Source organism: Sinocyclocheilus grahami, unplaced genomic scaffold (assembly GCF_001515645.1).
Source record: "Sinocyclocheilus grahami isolate Dianchi unplaced genomic scaffold, SAMN03320097.WGS_v1.1 scaffold801.1, whole genome shotgun sequence".
NCBI classification, from domain to species: domain Eukaryota; kingdom Metazoa; phylum Chordata; class Actinopteri; order Cypriniformes; family Cyprinidae; genus Sinocyclocheilus; species Sinocyclocheilus grahami.
In genome coordinates, this window is record NW_015505980.1 from 289280 (window position 1) to 309689 (window position 20410).

At 39.8% G+C, this 20410-nt stretch overlaps 4 protein-coding genes across 4 annotated transcripts in view; 2 read left to right on the forward strand and 2 right to left on the reverse strand.

The window, feature by feature from the left end:
- The first annotated feature begins 1106 nt into the window (after nucleotides 1-1106).
- LOC107561981 (proteasome subunit beta type-1-A-like) lies at nucleotides 1107-5383 on the forward strand. Its single transcript, XM_016246538.1, has 6 exons — nucleotides 1107-1302; nucleotides 1804-1911; nucleotides 2151-2232; nucleotides 2370-2499; nucleotides 3309-3415; nucleotides 5088-5383. The coding sequence occupies exons 1-6, from the start codon at nucleotides 1199-1201 to the stop codon at nucleotides 5271-5273; spliced, it is 717 nt and encodes a 238-aa protein (XP_016102024.1). The 5' UTR covers nucleotides 1107-1198; the 3' UTR covers nucleotides 5274-5383.
- Nucleotides 5384-9785: 4402 nt separating this feature from the next.
- LOC107561967 (transmembrane protein 14C-like) lies at nucleotides 9786-10838 on the forward strand. Its single transcript, XM_016246524.1, has 4 exons — nucleotides 9786-10021; nucleotides 10120-10201; nucleotides 10542-10643; nucleotides 10729-10838. The coding sequence occupies exons 2-4, from the start codon at nucleotides 10126-10128 to the stop codon at nucleotides 10836-10838; spliced, it is 288 nt and encodes a 95-aa protein (XP_016102010.1). The 5' UTR covers nucleotides 9786-10021; nucleotides 10120-10125.
- A 1847-nt stretch (nucleotides 10839-12685) lies between these two features.
- On the reverse strand, nucleotides 12686-15845 carry LOC107561968 (glutathione S-transferase-like). The gene is made up of 6 exons (XM_016246526.1): nucleotides 15771-15845; nucleotides 14494-14575; nucleotides 14277-14409; nucleotides 13851-13992; nucleotides 13629-13754; nucleotides 12686-13249 (listed from the first exon to the last, which is right to left on the reverse strand). Exons 1-6 carry the CDS (start codon nucleotides 15843-15845, stop codon nucleotides 13118-13120), a joined length of 690 nt encoding a protein of 229 aa, XP_016102012.1. The 3' UTR covers nucleotides 12686-13117.
- Nucleotides 15846-17205: 1360 nt separating this feature from the next.
- Nucleotides 17206-20410, reverse strand: part of LOC107561969 (GTP-binding protein 2-like) — a 39832-nt gene continuing 36627 nt past the window's right edge. Inside the window, exon 12 of the mRNA XM_016246527.1 lies at nucleotides 17206-17712. Coding sequence (XP_016102013.1) covers nucleotides 17653-17712 — 60 coding nt within the window. The 3' untranslated portion in view covers nucleotides 17206-17652. The remainder of the gene's footprint in view (nucleotides 17713-20410) is intronic.

The window sequence follows — 20410 nt, forward strand, 5'->3', positions numbered from 1 at the left end:
TTTAACTCCAGCCGTTGCAGTCTGTCAGTCGTATAATGCATGGCAATGGTAACAAAATCTATGAGAGTAAAAAAAACATGCACAGACAAATCCAAATTAAACCCTGCGGCTTGTGACGACACATTGATGTCCTAAGACACGAAAAGATCGGTTTGAGCGAGAAACCCAACAGTATTTATATCATATTTGACCTCTAGTACACCACTATCTCCAGCTGCTTTGAGCGCGCGCATGGCATCCGGTGCGTGAGGTGTGTACGCGCTCTGGCGTAGTTTACGCAAGCGCCGGAAGTGATCTCTCTACAAAGACAAAGTGGTGTATTAGAGGTAAAAAATAATATAAATACTGTTCGGTTTCTCGCACAAATCGATCGTTTCGTGTCTTAGGACATCAATGTGTCGTCACGAGCCGCAGGGTTTAATTTGGATTTGTCTGTGCATGTTTTTTTTACTCTCATAGATTTTGTTACCATTGCCATGCATTATACGACTGACGGACTGCAACGGCTGGAGTTAACAATCATCATATGCGTTCTACTGAAGAAACAAAGTCACCTACATCTCGAATGCCCTGGGGGTAAGCAGATAAAGGGAAGTCGTGGCCTAATGGTTAGAGAGTCGAACTCATAACCCAAAGGCTGTGGGTTCGAGTCTCGTACCGGCAGGGATTGTAGGTGGGGGGAGTGAATGTACAGCGCTCTCTTCCACCTTCAATACCACGACTGAGGTGCCCTTGAGCAAGGCACCGAACCCCCAACTGCTCCCCGGGCGCTGCAGCATAAATGGCTGCCCACTGCTCCGGGTGTGTGTTCACTGCTGTGTGTGTGCACTTTGGATGGGTAAATGCAGAGCACTAATTCCAAGTATGGGTCACCACACTTGGCTACATTCCACTTCATAAACATCACATTTTCATTTTTGGGTGAACTATCCCTTTAAGGCTAGTTGGGATACAGCTCCGGCTACTGCGCATGCGCACATCAATATGGCAACATTTTTGTCACGATGAACAACAGTAATTACTGTATTTGCGTTATTGTAAGGGGTAGGTTCAAATTTCACGGCACCTGGCTGAGAATAAGCGACGCTTCCAGCAGACGGCGCAAATGTGGATGACGTGCGCGCACCGGAAACAAAGGACCTGTCAACTTCCGCCGGCCATTTTGCGGTGATACAGCGAGTTTTGCTGCGGGAGTCTCATGATGATTTCTGCTCGGGCTTTTGGAGATAATGCACAGATGAAGGAGCATCACTACACCGGTCCAGTGGAGCACAAGTTCTCTCCTTATGCCTTCAACGGAGGGTAAGTGAAGAAGCGCCGCTCCACAGCAGAAACTCGACATAAACTCTGCTTCACTGATACTCTTTTCCGAGAGCAGTAGTACAAGCACGAGTGTAACAGATGTACTTTCACTATCAGAAATGCAGCGTTTAACCGGGAAAGCATTGACTGCTTTATACTTTCTCAGTCCAAAACTAGTCAAAATGGCTGATGTGTGAAGTATCAGTATGCTATGTATATGTTATGGTGTGTTATTATTGGTTTCTGCAGATTTATGTCATTGCTGAGATAAAAACTGGCATGTCATTTCACTGCACCTACGTTTTGATCATTTGGTTGGACAACAAAGAAAACAGAATACGTACACAACAATTCAATGACTTAATTGTAACCTTTTTTCCAGAACACACAGTTTTAAGTCAGATGTGGACATCGTCCTGTCCTCACCATGAGCTGTAAATCTGGAGAGCGCTGGGTTGTAAATGAGATAATGTATGTTCTGTGTTTATTTCTTCGTCTCAGGACTGTGCTGGCGGTGGCGGGTGAAGACTTCGCTCTGGTGGCTTCAGACACGCGCTTAAGTGAGGGATACGGCATCCACAGCCGAGACTCCCCCAAATGCTACAAACTGTGAGTCTCTGTGTCTGTGAGCACATGCATCAAACGGCCACAAGATGAGACCTGAGTATAGAGATGTCACAATATCAAGTGGGGATGCTTTCTGTCTTTTATTGCCCGGTGGGGAAAAAATCAGGTCTGAAGGGGTTAATGGCCAAATAACATGTTGATATCAGTGCATTCTGTGTTTTAGCTGTAACCGTACGGAGAGGTTTATGAACCCCATCTCTCTGGCTCATATTCCCATACAGGACAGACACTACAGTGATTGGCTGCAGTGGTTTCCATGGCGACTGCTTGACTCTAACCAAAATCATCGAGGCGAGACTGAAGGTGGGTTTGACGACAGCCTAGAAAGGAAACTGGAAGTTGTCGTCGTGTTTTCTGGTCAGATCATGTTCAGTCAGCGCTGACAGTATGGCACAGACTTGTTTTATGAGCAGTATGATTCCTCGGTCTTTCCCTTATAGATGTACAAGCATTCGAATAACAAGAACATGACAAGCGGCGCTATCGCTGCCATGCTGTCCACCATCCTGTACGGGAAGCGTTTCTTCCCTTACTATGTCTACAACATTATCGGTGGCCTCGATGAGGAGGGTGAGTTTGTCAGAGGGATTGACAACGATGCTTTCACATGTTAAAGGAACACGCCACTGTTTTTGAAAATAGGCTCATTTTCCGACTCCCCTAGAGTTAAACCGTTGCGTTTTACCGTTTTCGAGTCCATTCAGCCGATCTCCGGGTCTGGCGGTAGCACTTTTAGCTTAGCTTAGCATAGATCATTGAATCGGATTAGACCGTTAGCATCTCGCTCAAAAAGGACCAAAGAGTTTCTATATTTTTCCTATTTAAAGCTTGACTGTTCTGTAGTTACATCGTGTACTAAGACCGACGGAAAATGAAAAGTTGTGATTTTCTAGGCCGATATGGCTAGGAGCTATACTCTCATTCCGGCGTAATAATCGAGGAACTTTACTGCCGTACCATGTGTGCAGCAGGCGCAATCATATTACGCAGCGCCTGAAAATAGGCTTATTGGATGTTACCTAGCTGGGGACTATTTTCAGGCGCTGCGGAATATCATTGCGCCTGCTGCACCGTCGAAACTCTTTGGTCATTTTTGAGCGAGATGCTAACGGTCTAATCAGATTCAATGATCTATGCTAAGCTACAGCTAAAAGTGCTACCGCCAGACCCAGAGATCGGCTGAATGGATTGGAAAACGGTAAAACGCAACGGTTTAACTCTAGGGGAGTCGGAAAATGAGCCTATTTTCAGAAACAGTGGAGTGTTCCTTTAACATAGATAAAAAATATGCTTTAAATTCTCTGGCTCAGAAGTGTACAAATGGTTTATTATACACACATTGTTTTAACAGAATTGTCCATTTGTTTTTTTCATTCAAGGTCGAGGTGCCGTTTATAGCTTTGATCCGGTTGGTTCTTACCAGAGAGACACTTATAAAGCGGGCGGCTCTGCGAGTGCAATGCTGCAGCCTCTTCTCGACAACCAGGTGAGACGGTTGCGGTCGGGTCAATCTCACAAAACCTAAGTGGGTCATATCTATACTCAAATGCTCTGTTTTAGCATTTCTTCTCCTTAAATTCGTATTACTGTAAAGATTAGACTTTGCAAAGTATTTATACATAACATTGGTTTTTGTTAAATGTGATTCATTCTCATGAAAGTGTCACCATTGAAAAAGTCGTAAAGGGTTCATGACATGGATTTTTTAAATTATTTTAATATGTCCCTTGAAGTTTACTTATAATGTTAATAAAGATATTTTCACCAAAAATATATATATATAAATAAAAATGGGGGGAGAATGATTATTTTCAACCCTCATTCCGACCCTCTCTCTAAAACGGCCTGTTTTAAGGGGCGGGTCCTTCTCAGTAATCAGCCACACTTATGATTGGCTAACGTCATTGCATAGGAAATAGTATCAACACCCCCTCACTATTGCGTGTTTTGACAACATAATCAAAATAAAACGGTAATTTCAAGTAGGGCTGAAACGATTCCTCGAGTAACTCACAAAAAATCATCGAGGCAAATGATCTGCCTTGAGGCTTCGTTTAGAGCAGGGGTGTCAAACATACGGCCCGCGGGCCGAACACGGCCCACAGAGGTGTCCAATCCGGCCCGCAGGATGATTTAAACAATATTATAAAATAACAAATAAAACATAATTTTGAAAATTAAATCAAGTGTATTCGCTACAATATTTTACTTTGAATTTAAAGCGGAACAAATGGCTCATTTATTTACGTTGATATTACGCCTCGGGATTCGGGACACCGTTTTAAAGCAGCGCCAGAATCTCGAGCAGCGGTGCACAAAGTAACGCGGGGTAAGTTGTAACACATGTGGTTTAAATATTTCCTCACATGCTAGCATAACCAACTCCAGCCCTGATTTCCAGACAAAGCTGTATGAAATCATTTATTTACGGTTTGTGATGCAGCTGCAGTCAGATCTAGTGCCGCTTCAGCTTTCAACAAATGATTCTTTGTGACTCTCCATAACATTGTGCCTCGTTTACAAAACAAAATCCTCCGACACGATCCGGGACGCCATTAAAAATAAACTATCCATTTGGTTCTTACACTGGGATCCTTCTGATATCTTTTTCATGAGATTGATCTTTTCATTCAGCATTTAAAATGAAAGTAAAGCCTAAAGTATACTTCGGTTTTTATGCATACATAAGGGTCTGCGTAAAGTGTGCGTGGCGCAAGATTCGCCACCGAATAGTACACGCGCAACCCACTTTTTGTAACCGCTCAACTTTGTACTCCAGGTTTCACATGCGCACTGAATGTGTTTTGCACTAATCAGTTGTTCCACAAGGTGGCAGCACTTGTTTCTCAGTCGAAAATGAAACCAAAGAGATGGAACAACAATAACAGACAGCTGCATTGACAAGCCCTTGTGTGAGAGGGTTATGAGAGAGACAACTTTAGTTTAAACGAGTACAAAGATATTTTAGCACTTATAACGTCTAGAGAAAAATAGCACAGACACTGCATGCATACGCTTACATGCACATACAAAAACGAAGTATACTTTAAGCTAAATGTTCAAACTCTGTTATCACTCTGTATAACCAGAGCAAATGTGTTTGACTGGTGTTACGGAGCTAAATCTTGAAGTCTTAAATGAGTTTCTGTTGTGCTCAGATTGGGTTCAAGAACATGGAGAACGTGGAGCAGGTTCCCCTGACCCTGGAGAAGGCAGTGCAGCTGGTGAAGGATGTGTTCATCTCGGCCGCTGAGAGGGACGTCTACACCGGAGATGCCCTCAAGATCTGCATCATCACCAAGGAAGGCGTTCGAGAGGAGATCATGCCTCTCAGGAAAGACTGAGACGTCTTCTCTGCCATGCCAAAATTAGCCTGTTTTTGTTTTCTCCAGTTGCATCTTTCATTCTGCTGTTCTTTTTATATTCCTTCTCAAGATTAAATATGTTAACCCTGTCAGTGTTGTCTTTCTTTCAGAGTGTTTTTGTCAGTTTGAGAACTGCAGGTTGTCCTTATGGGACACTCGAGCAAAATGGATTTTCTTGAAAACGCACATTTGCATATTGATAGTACAAATGGTAAGCGATGCATAGAAGAAGAAGAAGAAAAAAACATTCATGATCTGTTGGTTTGCATCTGATAACGTTCTCTTGAGTGCTTTATTTTCTATATTAAAAACCATAGGATTATTTTCAGCTTTGATTTTAACCCTTGCCGTCAACTTTGGCAAAAAGCTCTATTTTAGAGTTCTGTTCTTAATACTAGTAAAATATTATGTTCCTGTTCCCCCCAAAAAGTGTTGTATTATAAAGATGCATTGTTTCCAAAATTACATCGGAAAATGTTAATTTCGTAATGAGACAGCATATCTTTTTCAGAGTAGCTATATGCATAACCCTGAAAAAGAAACCTATCTAAATCAATTCAGATTTACTGGTATAGCATTTTTCACAGTAAATATGATTTCAAAGCAGACTGAGAACAGTGCCCTGCAAACCCCTGTGAGCTAAACACGACAGGAATGAGTGAATTTTCATTTCATGCTGACTGTTATAAAATGGCTTCATAATTTGTTAATCCATGCAACCAAAATGTTAAAGCCTCAAGTCTAAAAAGATGTGAAAGTAAACGGCTTGATTCATATAGATTTCCTACAATGTCCTTATGAATGTTTGTGGTAAGGTTCTCACTTTCACTATAAACCTCATGATCACTATAAACATTTTTGTTGCTGAACACATGTTTTACTGTTCATCTAACATTTGACTCTCAAAGCTAATGTAAAAGGTGATGTGACAAGGCCTATCGAATACTTATCAGCTGCACACATGCAGTGCTGATTCACATGCTGGTTGCATAACTGCTCAGACTAGTCTTGAGTTATTAATCTAATTAAATTTTAACTTTTTAGAATTGTTAATTGAGAATTGTAAAAAAAAGAAAAAGGTAAATGTCCTTTTATGCATTTTATTTTTATTTCATTCAATTGAGAATATTAAAAAAATCCATGTTTTTGTTCATGTGTATTGGGGTGAACTATCCCTTTAAAGATTTTTTTAAAGAATCAGAATCAGAATGAGCTTTATTGCCAGGTATGTTTACACATACGAGGAATTTGTTTTCGTGACAGAAGCTTCCACAGTGTAACAGAATGACAGTGACAGAACAAAAAACACAGATAATAAAAATAAAAATAAATAAAAAAATAGAACAAGTAAAATAAAGAATAAAAAAATATACAAATCGAGAATTGTATGTGCAGGTATATTACAATAGACAGTTTTGTATGTACAGGTATATTATGTGCAAATATGAGTTTTTATCTAATTTCTATCATATTATAAGCAATATCACACGATCAGTAAGAGAGCAATCACAAGAGTACTGATTTTGTCCCGCATATAACGAGTGCAAATGTGATTTCATACCAGTTCAGTAAATAAGAAGTTAATATTGTTTTATATTTTAAACACATTATTGTCTGTTTTTGCTCAGGTTTGTCAACAAAAATATTACCTAAAGCCACAGCAGAATTGTTGTGCGTCTGTGAGCACAGCGGTGTTTAGTTTCTGAATGAATCCATGTTTTGAACGAATCGTGTGAACCAATGATTCAAACCCCCATTTATAGAGAGAGCCGTTTACTTAATTCCTAAATGAATCAGCTGTTTGAACAAATCTAATGAATGAAGAAAGACATAAAGACATTTACCGCCACCTGCTGGCAGTTTTTATTTCTTATTTAGAGTATTATTTCATTTTAAAGGGGTGGTTGACTGGTTATTTTCTAGGCTTGATTGCGTTTATGGGGCGCAGTCTAACATGTGTTAATACTTCGTTTAAAAAAAACGCATAATTTTTCATATAATTTACCTTTATTCCACACCACTTTCTCCCTTCTCTGAGAAATGTGCTGATCATTTCCTGCTTTTATGAAGCCCCGCCCTCAGAAATAGGTGATGGGCTCTGATTGGTTAGTTAGCCCAGTGTGTTGTGATTGGCTAAACCGCCTCTAGCGTGCGTCTAAATGTCCCGCCCCTCACCTCAGCGGCATGTGCTCCAGTTGTAGTGTAAACAACGGCATTGTTAATATCGCTTACCAGTTTGCAGTGGTGGGCAGTAACAGAGTAGCTTTACTTCGTTACTGTACTTAAGTACATTTTTCAAGTATCTGTACTTTACTGGAGTAGTTTTATTTTGAGTAACTTTTACTTCACTACATTATACTTTTACTGGAGTAATATTTTATTATATGGATCTGTACTTTTACTCAAGTACTTGATTTGTGTACTTCGTCCACCACTGCCAGTTTGAGCCCGATTGAGAAGCAGAGGATATTAGTGAAGAGGATCGCACAGAACCTGTGCAAGCACTGCTTTTAATGGTAGGCCTGTTTTTTGTTTGTTGTTGTCTCATACTTTTAGATATGCTGTTATTTGTAAATGCTTTTAGATGAGATTTTAATATACGGTTTTATCCTGATGAAAGCTTTAATACAGTACGGCAACTGCACGTATGTATAATGCTTCTCATAGCTATGTGAAAATAAGTGTATAATTGTAACAGTTCATTGTTGGAGCTGAGCTGAATGAGAGCGAGAGAGAGAGATGCAGAGCGAGAGAGAGAGAGAGCGAGAGAGAGCGAGAGAGAGAGATGCAGAGAGAGAGAGAGAGAGAGAGAGAGAGATGCAGAGAGAGAGAGAGAGATGCAGAGCGAGAGAGAGAGAGATACAGAGCGGGGAACGAGAGGAACAGTATTAAGAACCGCTGCTTTTGAACATTGATTTTGAATCTTGTGAATCCATTAGAATCGTTAGAAGACAGAATCATGATTCATATATGAATAGATTTTTACGTGCACCTCTAGTTTTCTCTTCCTCTTCTCTAAAGCAGCGCAGCATGGCCTCGCCCCCTTTGCTGCCTTTTCCAGAGGGCGGGGTTTATCTGGGTTTGTGATGTCACGAACCCGGGAAGTAACTCGTTATAGTCCCTACCAGTTGTTTTTGTAGGCATTAAACTGCCAGAATTTTAAAAGACGATATCTCAGTTTGCAATGAACTTTTAGCTTCGTAACTTTGCAGATATTGTTTATGCTCAAACAGCAACATTACACACTAACTAACGTTAAAAAAGTGAAATCGCAATCAACCGCCAGAGTCTGCGCACTAGTGATTAGTTTGGAGCCAGAGTCTGTGCACTAGTGATTCGTTTGGAGCCAGAGTCTGCGCAGTAGAGATTCGTTTGGAGCCAGAGTCTGCGCACTAGTGATTCATTTGGAGCCAGAGTCTGCGCAGTAGAGATTCGTTTGGAGCCAGAGTCTGCGCACTAGAGATTCGTTTGGAGCTTCCGGAGGGCGCAGCCTTCTAAATGAGACACAGCTATTGACTCTGGGATGATGGAACAAGAAGTGCTAAAATGCTAACTCGCTTCCGGGTTTTTGCCTACAAAGTGACATCATAGTTCCACCACTCTATAGAGAATGGGAACATGACGTCAGCAACGCACGGCATTCTGGGACTTTGGGACATGGACCCTATAGTACAGACTGGGTAATAGTGGAGGTAAATGTTAAAATTTATATTGTTAAAAACATATTTGAATGGAAAACGCTTGCTGTGTTATGAACTGCCATATCTGCTCTAATCTAAAATGAAGCACAATTTTATGCTTTTCAGCTTGAAACAACACAATGGCGAAAGCAGCTCAATGAAAATAAACAACTTGACCAAAATCTGGCTTTGTCACTTGTATTTATGTTGAACAATTGTATCAACATATGTATATATTCTATATCCCGAGATCCAACAGAGGATAAGAGGTATGGAGAAGTAATGAAATTGATCAGTTTTTATAAGGAGAGACTGCCTAGTTAAATGTTTAGCCATGTCACTACTGATTTTTGAACTAATCAATCATGTAAACAAGCACTTATTGTGAATTTCACTGACATTGTAGTACGGTCGCTTTGTTAAAACATCAATATGGTTAATTATAGATATAGTAAGACAGAAACTCTCCTGTTCCCCACTCATATTGAAAAGGTAAACAGGTGTTTCGGGTCTCGGGAGACTAGCGTAAATTGGCCGACAGCGGCGTCTGCTGTTTTTGGAATAGAAAGTTGCATTTGTGAGAAAATCAAGCCAAGTTTCCTCATAAAAAGTCAAACGAGTCTCACAGTTGTAACACACAATACACAGTATATTTGTCCATACCTCCGCATTTTCTCTCAAATAGAGTTTTGTATTTGCAAATCACTTTGCGTTTGTTTGAAAGTCGAGTTTGTCTTTGCAAAGCAAATTGTGTTTATTTGCAGAGCGCTGGATGTGTTTGATGACTTTTGGCACGAAAGGCGCTCCATAGAGGCGCATCTCAAACAAGCCTCTTGATGCACTTCCTCGCTCTGGCGTCATCGTGTCGTTAGCTCCTTGTTATGAACTTCAGCACAGATCAGATCAGATCAGACCAGACCTGACCAGACCAGACTGCTGCTGCGTATCAGTCCAGCTCATGCACGACTTCTGTCCGCTCTTTCCAGCGATTTCACTATAAATACCCGCGGTTCACTCGCGATATTTGGTAAAGGCATTGCTGAATGTGTGTGTTCGGTTTGTTGTAATGTGTAATAATGTGTTCTTGTGTATGCACTGTAGCGTGTATATGTTATAATACGCCCTCACTGTTGAATGGTTTCTAGCACAGAATGGCAGTGGACTGGTGGGGCTTCGCCTATGCTGCAGCTCTTGCTCTGGGAGGCTTCATGGGCTATAAAAGAAAAGGTATTTCTTCACTGTGGTGTAAAAGGAACGTGTGCAGATGATAGAAAATTATATGTATTGATCAATTTAAAAAAAATCTAATTTCTAATAGGTTTGTAAATCCAAATGTAAGTTTTTTGTCGACTTTTCATGGTTCTAATAGAGATTTAAGCATGCACCTTTCACATTTGTATTGTATAGCTAACAAAAAAGTACTATGCTATTACTATATTTTTGAACATGCTACCATGGTAATATAACTGATGTACTATGTCTGCACTCTATATTCATCCCATAACATCGCTGTGCTTTACTGTAAGGGATTGGTGGAGATATTTAATATAATCCCTGACTTCTGCAGGAAGTGTGGTGTCGTTAATTGCCGGACTCTTCTTTGGAAGTGTGTCTGCATATGGAGCATATAAAATAACAAATGATCCGCACGATTACTGGACCTCTCTGAGTAAGTATACAAATAAAATCACTAATGTCCACCCTTTAGAAATACAGCATATATTAGCTTCAAACTTACTTTTTCATGACTCTAGTCGCCGCCGGTGTTCTGGCTGTTGTGATGGGAATGAGGTTCAGGAAATCTGGGAAAGATGGTAAAACTAACAACATTATTAACTGTCTTGATATTTACTTTGGAAGCTGAAGCTATTATGGTAAGGGGCGTTACATTTCCCACGCGTACTTGCAGTGTTCAGCCAATCACAATGCACTGGGTCAGCTGGCCAATCAGAGCAGACTGCGCTTGTCGGAAGGAGGGACTTTGTAGAAAACGAAGCGTTTGAGAGAGGCGGCCATAGAGGACCTAAAATAATGTACAGAAAAAGAATGTGTTTTTTGAACATTAAAGCATGTCAACATATTCTGTTACACCAAATACACAAAATAATGATCTTTAAAAAAGCATCATATGACCCCTTTAAGATTTATAAAGCTAACAGAGCGAAAGCGTTTTTCAGCCTTGATGATATTCAACGTTTATGTATTTGCTCTGGGACTGTTTAGTGGGGGCGATTTCTTTATCAAAATCAGAAGAACATAATTTCACCCAAATAGCCAAGCAGAGCCATGTCTGATGCAAGAAGTCAAATGCAGTGAAAGTCTAGTTAAAAATATTTCAGTCACGTTTTCATGAACACAAGGAGGGTTATATTAAATCATTTTTATTGATCTGCTCCAATAAAGCAGTTCATAGAAGGAAGCAGCAGTATTGTTACTAGAGCAAATACATGCTGATTCACATTGACGGGTGCAGATGTGATTATTCTGACGGTTTGTCTTCTGTTTTCAGCCTCCTCATGGTTTTGCGACTTTTGATCTTCTAAGAGCCTAAGAGCTCACCACACTCTCACAACATCTACTGGACAGTTGCAATGTTCATTTCACAGCATCATCACCAAATTGTATCTTTGTATCTTCAAATAAATCTGTCCATTTTAGAGTCTCAGCTTTAATCAATACGTTTGTAAATTAATTAGTGATTGACGTCATCTAATGGTTTTGAATTCACTGTTAATGCATTCAGATCAGTGTAAAACCTCAAGCCTTCTATTTGAAAAGGTGGCTCAACACCTCCTTCACGGTTTTCACATACGCTCCATCGGGTGGAGGTTTTCTTGCGCTGCCCGGCTGGAGGAACTTGCCGATTATCGGCAAGGCCTTCATTTTCTCTTGAAACGCCTGCAAAACAAATGAAAGGTTTTACAAGATTCAAAATCACAATGCTTGGATAAATTACAGATGCAGGTAATACAACAGCAAAGCAAAGTGTACCGCTTTTTTTTTGGATCACAGGAATTATGGCTTTGAATCGTGGGCTGAACTCACTGCGTCACTAAACCAGACCACACTACTCTCACTGTATATCTGACAACATAGCACGTCAGCTGTCTTAACCGCGGCTTGTGTACTGCATCATCACTGTGTCTGTCACACGACTCTGTTGCCCTTTCAAGCTTGAACTGATGGTAAAACTAACAACATTATTAACTGTCTTGATATTTACTTTGGAAGCTGAAGCTATTATGGTAAGGGGCGTTACATTTCCCACGCGTACTTGCAGTGTTCAGCCAATCACAATGCACTGGGTCAGCTGGCCAATCAGAGCAGACTGCGCTTGTCGGAAGGAGGGACTTTGTAGAAAACGAAGCGTTTGAGAGAGGCGGCCATAGAGGACCTACAATAATGTACAGTATTTGAAAAAGAATGTGTTTTTTGAACATTAAAGCATGTCAACATATTCTGTTACACCAAATACACAAAATAATGATCTTTAAAAAAGCATCATATGACCCCTTTAAGATTTATAAAGCTAACAGAGCGAAAGCGTTTTTCAGCCTTGATGATATTCAACGTTTATGTATTTGCTCTGGGACTGTTTAGTGGGGGCGATTTCTTTATCAAAATCAGAAGAACATAATTTCACCCAAATAGCCAAGCAGAGCCATGTCTGATGCAAGAAGTCAAATGCAGTGAAAGTCTAGTTAAAAATATTTCAGTCACGTTTTCATGAACACAAGGAGGGTTATATTAAATCATTTTTATTGATCTGCTCCAATAAAGCAGTTCATAGAAGGAAGCAGCAGTATTGTTACTAGAGCAAATACATGGTGATTCACATTGACGGGTGCAGATGTGATTATTCTGACGGTTTGTCTTCTGTTTTCAGCCTCCTCATGGTTTTGCGACTTTTGATCTTCTAAGAGCTCGTGGACGGACCACACTCTCACAACATCTACTGGACAGTTGCAATGTTCATTTCACAGCATCATCACCAAATTGTATCTTGTGCATTCCAAATAAATCTGTCCATTTTAGAGTCTCAGCTTTAATCAATACGTTTGTAAATTAATTAGTGATTGACGTCATCTAATGGTTTTGAATTCACTGTTAATGCATTCAGATCAGTGTAAAACCTCAAGCCTTCTATTTGAAAAGGTGGCTCAACACCTCCTTCACGGTTTTCACATACGCTCCATCGGGTGGAGGTTTTCTTGCGCTGCCCGGCTGGAGGAACTTGCCGATTATCGGCAAGGCCTTCATTTTCTCTTGAAACGCCTGCAAAACAAATGAAAGGTTTTACAAGATTCAAAATCACAATGCTTGGATAAATTACAGATGCAGGTAATACAACAGCAAAGCAAAGTGTACCGCTTTTTTTTTGGATCACAGGAATTATGGCTTTGAATCGTGGGCTGAACTCACTGCGTCACTAAACCAGACCACACTACTCTCACTGTATATCTGACAAGTTGTATTTATTGTAATCATCAAATACAGTCAGTGAAACGTGACATGACTCAATTATTGCTGTTTTTCATATGCCAATGTTTAAGGATGTTATTGTAATAAACTAACTCTACAAAATCATGTTGAAAAAAATGGTTTCGTTAAGGAATTTTGGGGTTGGGTGTCTGTGTGAGAAACTGTGAAGCACCTGGATTTTGGGAAAGCTTGCAAGTATTGTAGGGAGTAACTCCTGCAGCATCAGAGTGACTTCAAGAAGGTGAATGTCAGCACGGCTCAGCTGGTTTCCCACAAGGAACTGAGAGTTTGCAAGACCCTAAAGACACAATCCATAGTTTCATGTATCCAATGTGGATAATCATGCCTCAAAATGGGAGCATGAATAGTGTTTCTTTTAAAGCGTCGACTGTACCTTTTCAAACACAGGAAGAATGCGATCTTTGGCCTTTTGCTCTATATTACTGAGGTATTTCTGTTTGTTTTCAGGTGGTGTGAGCGGATACATCATAACCAAATCCATTAAATCAATGACTCCTTCTGAATACATGTCGATCCTTCAGGACAAAAACACATGTATTCAGTTAGAATTGCTGGTTACACTTTACTTGAAGGGGTGTGCATAAGACTGACATGACATCTACATAATCAAGACATGACACATGTCATGAATATGAAGGTGTCATGTCATGATTATGTAGGTGTCACGTCATGATTATGTAGGTGTCATGTCAGTCTTATGCACACCCCTTCAAGTAAAGTGTTACCGAATTGCTTAGGTGTGGTGGAAAAGCAAAGCCACTTGGAACCATAACACTTTTCATAAAAAGTAGACTTTTACATAGCCCGTTCTTTAAGGTCTTTTCCATATAGATTGTATTTTCCAGCGATGTAATTCAAGATAGCCTTTGACTGCATGAGCTGCATCCCGTCTATTTCAACCAAAGGCACCTGCTGAAACATCAGGGCCCCATCTGCATTCAAAAATATGAATATTATTATTATACAGGACTATAAAACAATACGAGATGAGGGATTTACTGAATATTTACCATTACCACTCAGCAGTTTTTCATACTCCTCCCGTTTAGTCAAAAACACTTCCTCAAACTGTAAAGACGACACAATACCACGATAAATCTAAACCCATTTACAGTGTTGTGCAGTAACGCGTTACTGTAATTTGATTACTTTTTTAGTAATGGAGTAATTTAATGCGTTATAATTTTCAAAATAGTAATGAGAGTATAGTTACAAGCCGAGGTCTCTATACGTTACTGCCACGTTACATTGCTGACAGAATGCAGTGATTTATAATCTAGAGATTGTAAAAAGGATGTAGCACACACGCTGTCGAGTCAAGAGCCAGTGGATTAGAGACCTGCGCCCGTGAGACCCTGGAGCAGAGATTTGTGTGTTCACGAATCCTCTCATTATAACACACGAATTGTAGACATTATGAAAGATTCACTATGCATATATTTATTGTGTTATAACCATAGACTGTATAAAAACATGGACGTAGTGTCCGTGACAAGGGGGGAAAGATATGAAATTACAATGAAAAAATACATAAATAAAAACATGGGAATGTTTATACATTACATTTGACAGCTTTCTTGTTTATCAGATTATGAATAGAGTTGAGGTGCTGCTTAACTTAAAATTAGACATTTTTGCATTTATCTTATGTAGGCTATATACTAAACTCTGCCAGCAAATTAATCAGATAATATTGCTTAACGACATGCCATAAGTGAAAAATATATAACCTAAATATATATTTTGAAAACAAAGTTGAAAGCTAGGCGTGATATTATGATGTCTGACGAACGAGCAGAAATCTGACCAAAAACTGGTTGAATAAGAACAACTCAAAATCAAATGAAAAAAAAAAAGTTTCTGTAAGTAGAGCACAAAATGTACAAAGTATGCAGTTAAATCTGTCCATACATGGCAGCAACGCATTGTGGGAAATACCAACTGTTTTAGTTTTAAACGAGTATAATAAATGAATTAATACACGATTCGCATTCGTGTCGTGTTTCAAACATCGATATTTGATCGTGTAAATTAAATCGGTCCGTCTTCATTAACGCTTTGTAACGGTGGCATTCAGTTTACGTCACTATTACGTACGCCAATGGCGGCGCTGCGCGTGGCAGCAAAGCATTGTGGGAAATACCATCTGTTTACGTTTTAAAATACTATAATAAGCGAACGAATACAAAAATCGCATTCGTGTCGTCTTGCACACATCTATAATCAATCGCGTAAGTGTAACAAACCCGTGAAAGCAGCACGTGAATGTGCGGTTACCGTCGAAGAGAAGCACAGCTGGAGGCCGCGGTATATAAGCCTCGCGAGCGGCCGTGAGCTCTCGGATGTGAGGGCGATCTGGCTGCGACATCTGTCACCCCATTGATCGCTAGGGTTGATTCGGCTGATCTGGCTGGCTAGGCGGGTGTCCCCTTCCTCCCTCACCGCTCCATGTGTGTCCCTCCCGAAGCTCCGCGCTCGGTGGAAGAGGACGATCCCCGCGGACCTGCGTCGGTATAGAAGTAGCTGCGCTCCCCTGCTAGAACCTCCAAACAAGCTCAAGGCCCATTTGTAGGAGAATCGTAGGGAAGTCGAGCTCCAAGACTTCAGACACATCCAAATGAGGCACTGCATGTGGCAGTCTGCCTTTCTTTTGACATGCACTGCGCTTCGAAAATCTTCCTTCACTAACAAAACTGGTCTGTGGTAGAGTAATATTAATGAACTACATGCACTTACTATATGGTTAGGGTTTGGCTTAGCATGTAATTATGCATAATTCATTGTGTCATCAAACCTTATTTTTGTAATGTATTTTTTGCATGATTTGTTGCTCAACCAGTATGCAGTATTTTTTCCTAGTAGTTTATTTCCTAAGTTACATTATATTCAAAAGTCCTGGCCTGAACACATCTAAGGGCCAATCTTCTGTTATAATCATGACTTGTTTTACACTAGCTTAAACATGCCATGTCTGATCTGCACCAAACTTCACATGCTTGATAAGAGTCCTGGCCTGAACACATGTGCATGCCAATATGCAGTTATAGTAATGACTTTGACATATTCCTCCTATATCTACCACTTTAAATGCACATTGCTCACCGTTTTCCTAAAGCCAGCGGGTGCGAGGGCCCTTTCAACGCTGCTTGCCGTTTTAATTTGAAATATTTCTTTATTTGTGAAGAATACTGTAATAGGATTACAGAATCAAGTAGTTTTCATCCTGAGTACAAGTATGTTTATTTTACACATTTATCGTTTTCAAATTATTTCAAATTTCTTAAATGTTATTTAGAATAAATAAAAATGATATATCGGCCCCCTGCTCTCTAAGATATCGGTATCGGCTGTTTAAAAACTAATAGCGGTGTGTTGGTGTCTGCAGAGCAGCAGAAGTTGTAAACTACACAGGGATCTCTGTCATTTGGTACATTAATATAATATTAAAAGTTAAAATTAACAACTCGGGCAGATGTTCAAATCCAACTGGTATTAGATATAATAATCAACACTCAAAAACAGCTGTATAAGAAACATTTAAATTGTGCATGAGGTAGTTCTTGTATGTAATTATATAATTATGCCTTACTTCTTATTGAAATATAAACATGCAAACCGTGACTGTTATAACTTCTTTTAATGAGAGATTTATTTAAAGATACATAAACTGGTTACAAATTTGATGAATATGTAATACAATACGTATTTATCAAAATGCTCCTCTTTAGAGTGATTTTTTTAGAATGTTTAAAATATTATAGAATGTTCTTTTCAGAGATAAATGTGACGTTACGATTTAATGCTAGTACAACACACACATGACCACATCAGTGAAGAATTTCTCCAAAACATGGTCTGTGTTCTTGCTTAGTGAACTATCGCTGGAATTGACATGAATCAAATCTTCACATGAATCAGAGGATGCCATCGTCAACACTAGCAAGGTCAATCCAAATTGTATTTTGGTAGCCAAACTAGCATGTGGCTTAAACAAGCCTAATCGCCAAACAGTTTTGCCACTGGGATCCATTCCAGAACTCTTCAGCACCCTTCCCATCAGTAAAATGTAAGTAGATCTTGTACTATGATATTACACTTGATTCTCATAGTATCCCATAACAGTGAGAATGAGCGGGAGACTCTGCGAGTGGAAAACATCGGAGATCTCACTCAGTTCAGCAAGATCCAGCTGGAGCAGCACTTCGGAGAGAAGACCGGGTGAGAACCAGAAAAACCTGCCAGTGGAAGATGTGCCTTAGACAGATTCAGACCTGAAAAATTCATCAAAATCAGTACAATCTTAAAAAGACATGGAAAGTTCTGTAGTAAATGTTTCTCGGGTAGAGTTGCTCATTTCGTCTCTGTTCCTCAGGTCGTGGCTGTATGGCTTGTGCCGAGCCTCGACAGCTCCCCAAATCCAGTGGCTGCAGTAAGAACTTCCCAGGAAACACCTGTTTGGCTACAGAACAGCAGGTACATGGTAGGGCTGTCAAAAAAAAAGGAATTTAAAATAAAAATCCACATTTGAATGCAAAAACGTTGCATTAAAATTTTAGGAGTGCGTCAGGCAGCTTTATCAGTGGCACATCGTTGCCATCTATTAGGTTCTTTTAGAACCTAATAGATGCGGCGCTGCTACGTTGTTCATTCAAAATACTGCGGAAAAAGAGAACATCAATGCGGAGAAACTGAAACCAAGCCGTTCACGCAGAACGCATATTTATGGCTATATTTCTAGAGGGACATCTATCAGCGTTGCACTCGCATCTCGCACAAGAGAGCCACATGTTTAGAAAGCCATGTAAAATGAATGTAAGTTCAACTTTTAAAAAACATGTCTCGAGACTTTATGCCGGTTTTTCCTCATCCCACTGCATCTCATGTTTTTAAACGAAAAAAGTACTCTTTGTGATTGGTTTTCGGATCTTTGTATCAAACTATACATACGTACATGATGCTGTTTTGTTTCTGATTGTTTAAGCAACTTAATTAATTATATATGGTATTTTAAACATTATGCACCTTTTTCAAAGATAGTCGTGTTATTTTATTGCTTTGAATAAACGTGCATTAGTAATGTTTTGCTCGATGCGCCCTCTTGTGGCCTCAGGAGAGAAGCCAAATGCTTTTTTTCACCCTAACTGAAATTATGCCTTTTAAATTAGAATATAATTCGAATATTGATCATATTTAAGTACAAAATTCGAATGCCGTTTTGACAGCCCTTGACATTTGACATTGGTGTGGACTCTTGATGGTTGTGCTCTGGTGTAACCCGCTCTCTTTTGCAGGTGCAGCTCTGGCTTCATCAGCTGGCCCTCGAGTTACAGGAATGACTGAACAAAGACATGATAGGTGAGTCAAGATAAAAATTACTATCCAACCACAATTCGTTATTGATTAACTTGCAGTTAGTGAAGGCAGGATAGATAGGCGGAATCACGCGCTCTCTTGGCCACGTTTGAACGCAATCCTAGTTCTATATATATACAGTGGGTACGGAAAGTATTCAGACCCCCTTAAATTTTTCACTCTTTGTTATATTGCAGCCATTTGCTAAAATCATTTAAGTTAATTTTTTTTCCTCATTAATGTACACACAGCACCCCATATTGACAGAAAAACACAGAATTGTTGACATTTTTGCAGATTTATTAAAAAAGAAAAACTGAAATAACACATGGTCCTAAGTATTCAGACCCTTTGCTCAGTATTTAGTAGAAGCACCCTTTTGATCGAATACAGCCATGAGTCTTTTTATTAACCAGAACACAGTGGGATCTGCATTTGCATTAATCTGCCCCTGTAACATTCAACGCTATTGAACCACTTTTTGTGCAGTACGAGTAAAGGGGGTACAATAGGTGCTTGCAGGAGTCAGATTTGACTGATCATGGGTCGAGAGGAGGGATGACCTACAAGACCATGGTGGAGTTTTTGCTACTCAACAGATCTGGAGCTCACTGACAAATATCTTATATCGTAAGATGCGCTCCCTTTACTCAGAATGCGCGTGATCGCGAAATTGAAAGTGAAAGTGAACAGCGCAAGCGCTCATTCAAAAGAGATTTCAATACTCCCCATTGATAGCGGCTCCCTGATACTCGAAAATTATATGTAATATTAGAATATTTTCGGGAGCAGGCGGGACTGGACAAACCTTGCAGGAGCGGAACACACACATTGTCACTGTTTAAGTTCAGAGGTAAGAAGAGTGCTATCTAGCGGTCGGGATATATACTCAAAACGAAACAATGGCCATGAATCTTGTATAAATTTTTTTTTTAAATATCGATATTGAGTTTTTGAGAATCGATACAGTATCACTAAACAAAATATCGCGATACTCACGTGTATCGATATTTTCTTACACCCCTAGCGTACATTCCTCACTGACAGACGCTACTGTGATTTAGTTCAAAAGCGCATAAATACTCAATATCAGTATTTGTTAATATCAAACAATCTGTTTAACAGACAAAGCAAAAGTGATCACGTAATAAATACAGTAACACTTGTGTGTTGTGACATTACTGTTGGATCCAATATTGTCACACAGCATCGTCTTTTAGTTTCGATCTTTCTGAAAACCCTGCGTCGAATTGTGCCTTGTTTGTAAACGAATCCACTGTAAAATGAAGTGAACAAAGGACCGAGTTCTTACTGACGCGGTCTGGAACTTAATTAAAAATAAAAAAGTTCATCCACACTTTCCTAACGTTGGGATCAGAAGGAAGGCAACGCAAACACTGTTTTTCCACAGTTTGGCACTGAACAACGTCTTGTCTTTGGAGCATCTTTATCGTTTGGTTTCTGCGTAAACCTGCATGATTGCCTCTATCGTAAACACTACATGCACGAATCGGTGGGCGGGGCTAATCAGGAAGGGATGTAGAATCGATGGGCGGGGCTAAACAGGCAGTGATGTAGAAT

Coding starts and splice junctions, on each gene's coding strand:
- LOC107561981 (XM_016246538.1), top strand. CDS start 1,199: ATGATGATTTCTGCTCGGGCTTTTGGAGATAATGCACAGATGAAGGAG. Junction 1,912..2,150: donor TCCCCCAAATGCTACAAACT/GTGAGTCTCTGT, acceptor ATTCCCATACAG/GACAGACACTACAGTGATTG. Junction 3,416..5,087: donor AGCCTCTTCTCGACAACCAG/GTGAGACGGTTG, acceptor TGTTGTGCTCAG/ATTGGGTTCAAGAACATGGA.
- LOC107561967 (XM_016246524.1), top strand. CDS start 10,126: ATGGCAGTGGACTGGTGGGGCTTCGCCTATGCTGCAGCTCTTGCTCTG. Junction 10,202..10,541: donor CATGGGCTATAAAAGAAAAG/GTATTTCTTCAC, acceptor TGACTTCTGCAG/GAAGTGTGGTGTCGTTAATT. Junction 10,644..10,728: donor CGATTACTGGACCTCTCTGA/GTAAGTATACAA, acceptor TCATGACTCTAG/TCGCCGCCGGTGTTCTGGCT.
- LOC107561968 (XM_016246526.1), bottom strand. CDS start 15,845: ATGTCGCAGCCAGATCGCCCTCACATCCGAGAGCTCACGGCCGCTCGC. Junction 13,755..13,850: donor TTCTTCCTGTGTTTGAAAAG/GTACAGTCGACG, acceptor TTGTGTCTTTAG/GGTCTTGCAAACTCTCAGTT. Junction 13,250..13,628: donor CAAGCTTTCCCAAAATCCAG/GTGCTTCACAGT, acceptor TTTGTTTTGCAG/GCGTTTCAAGAGAAAATGAA.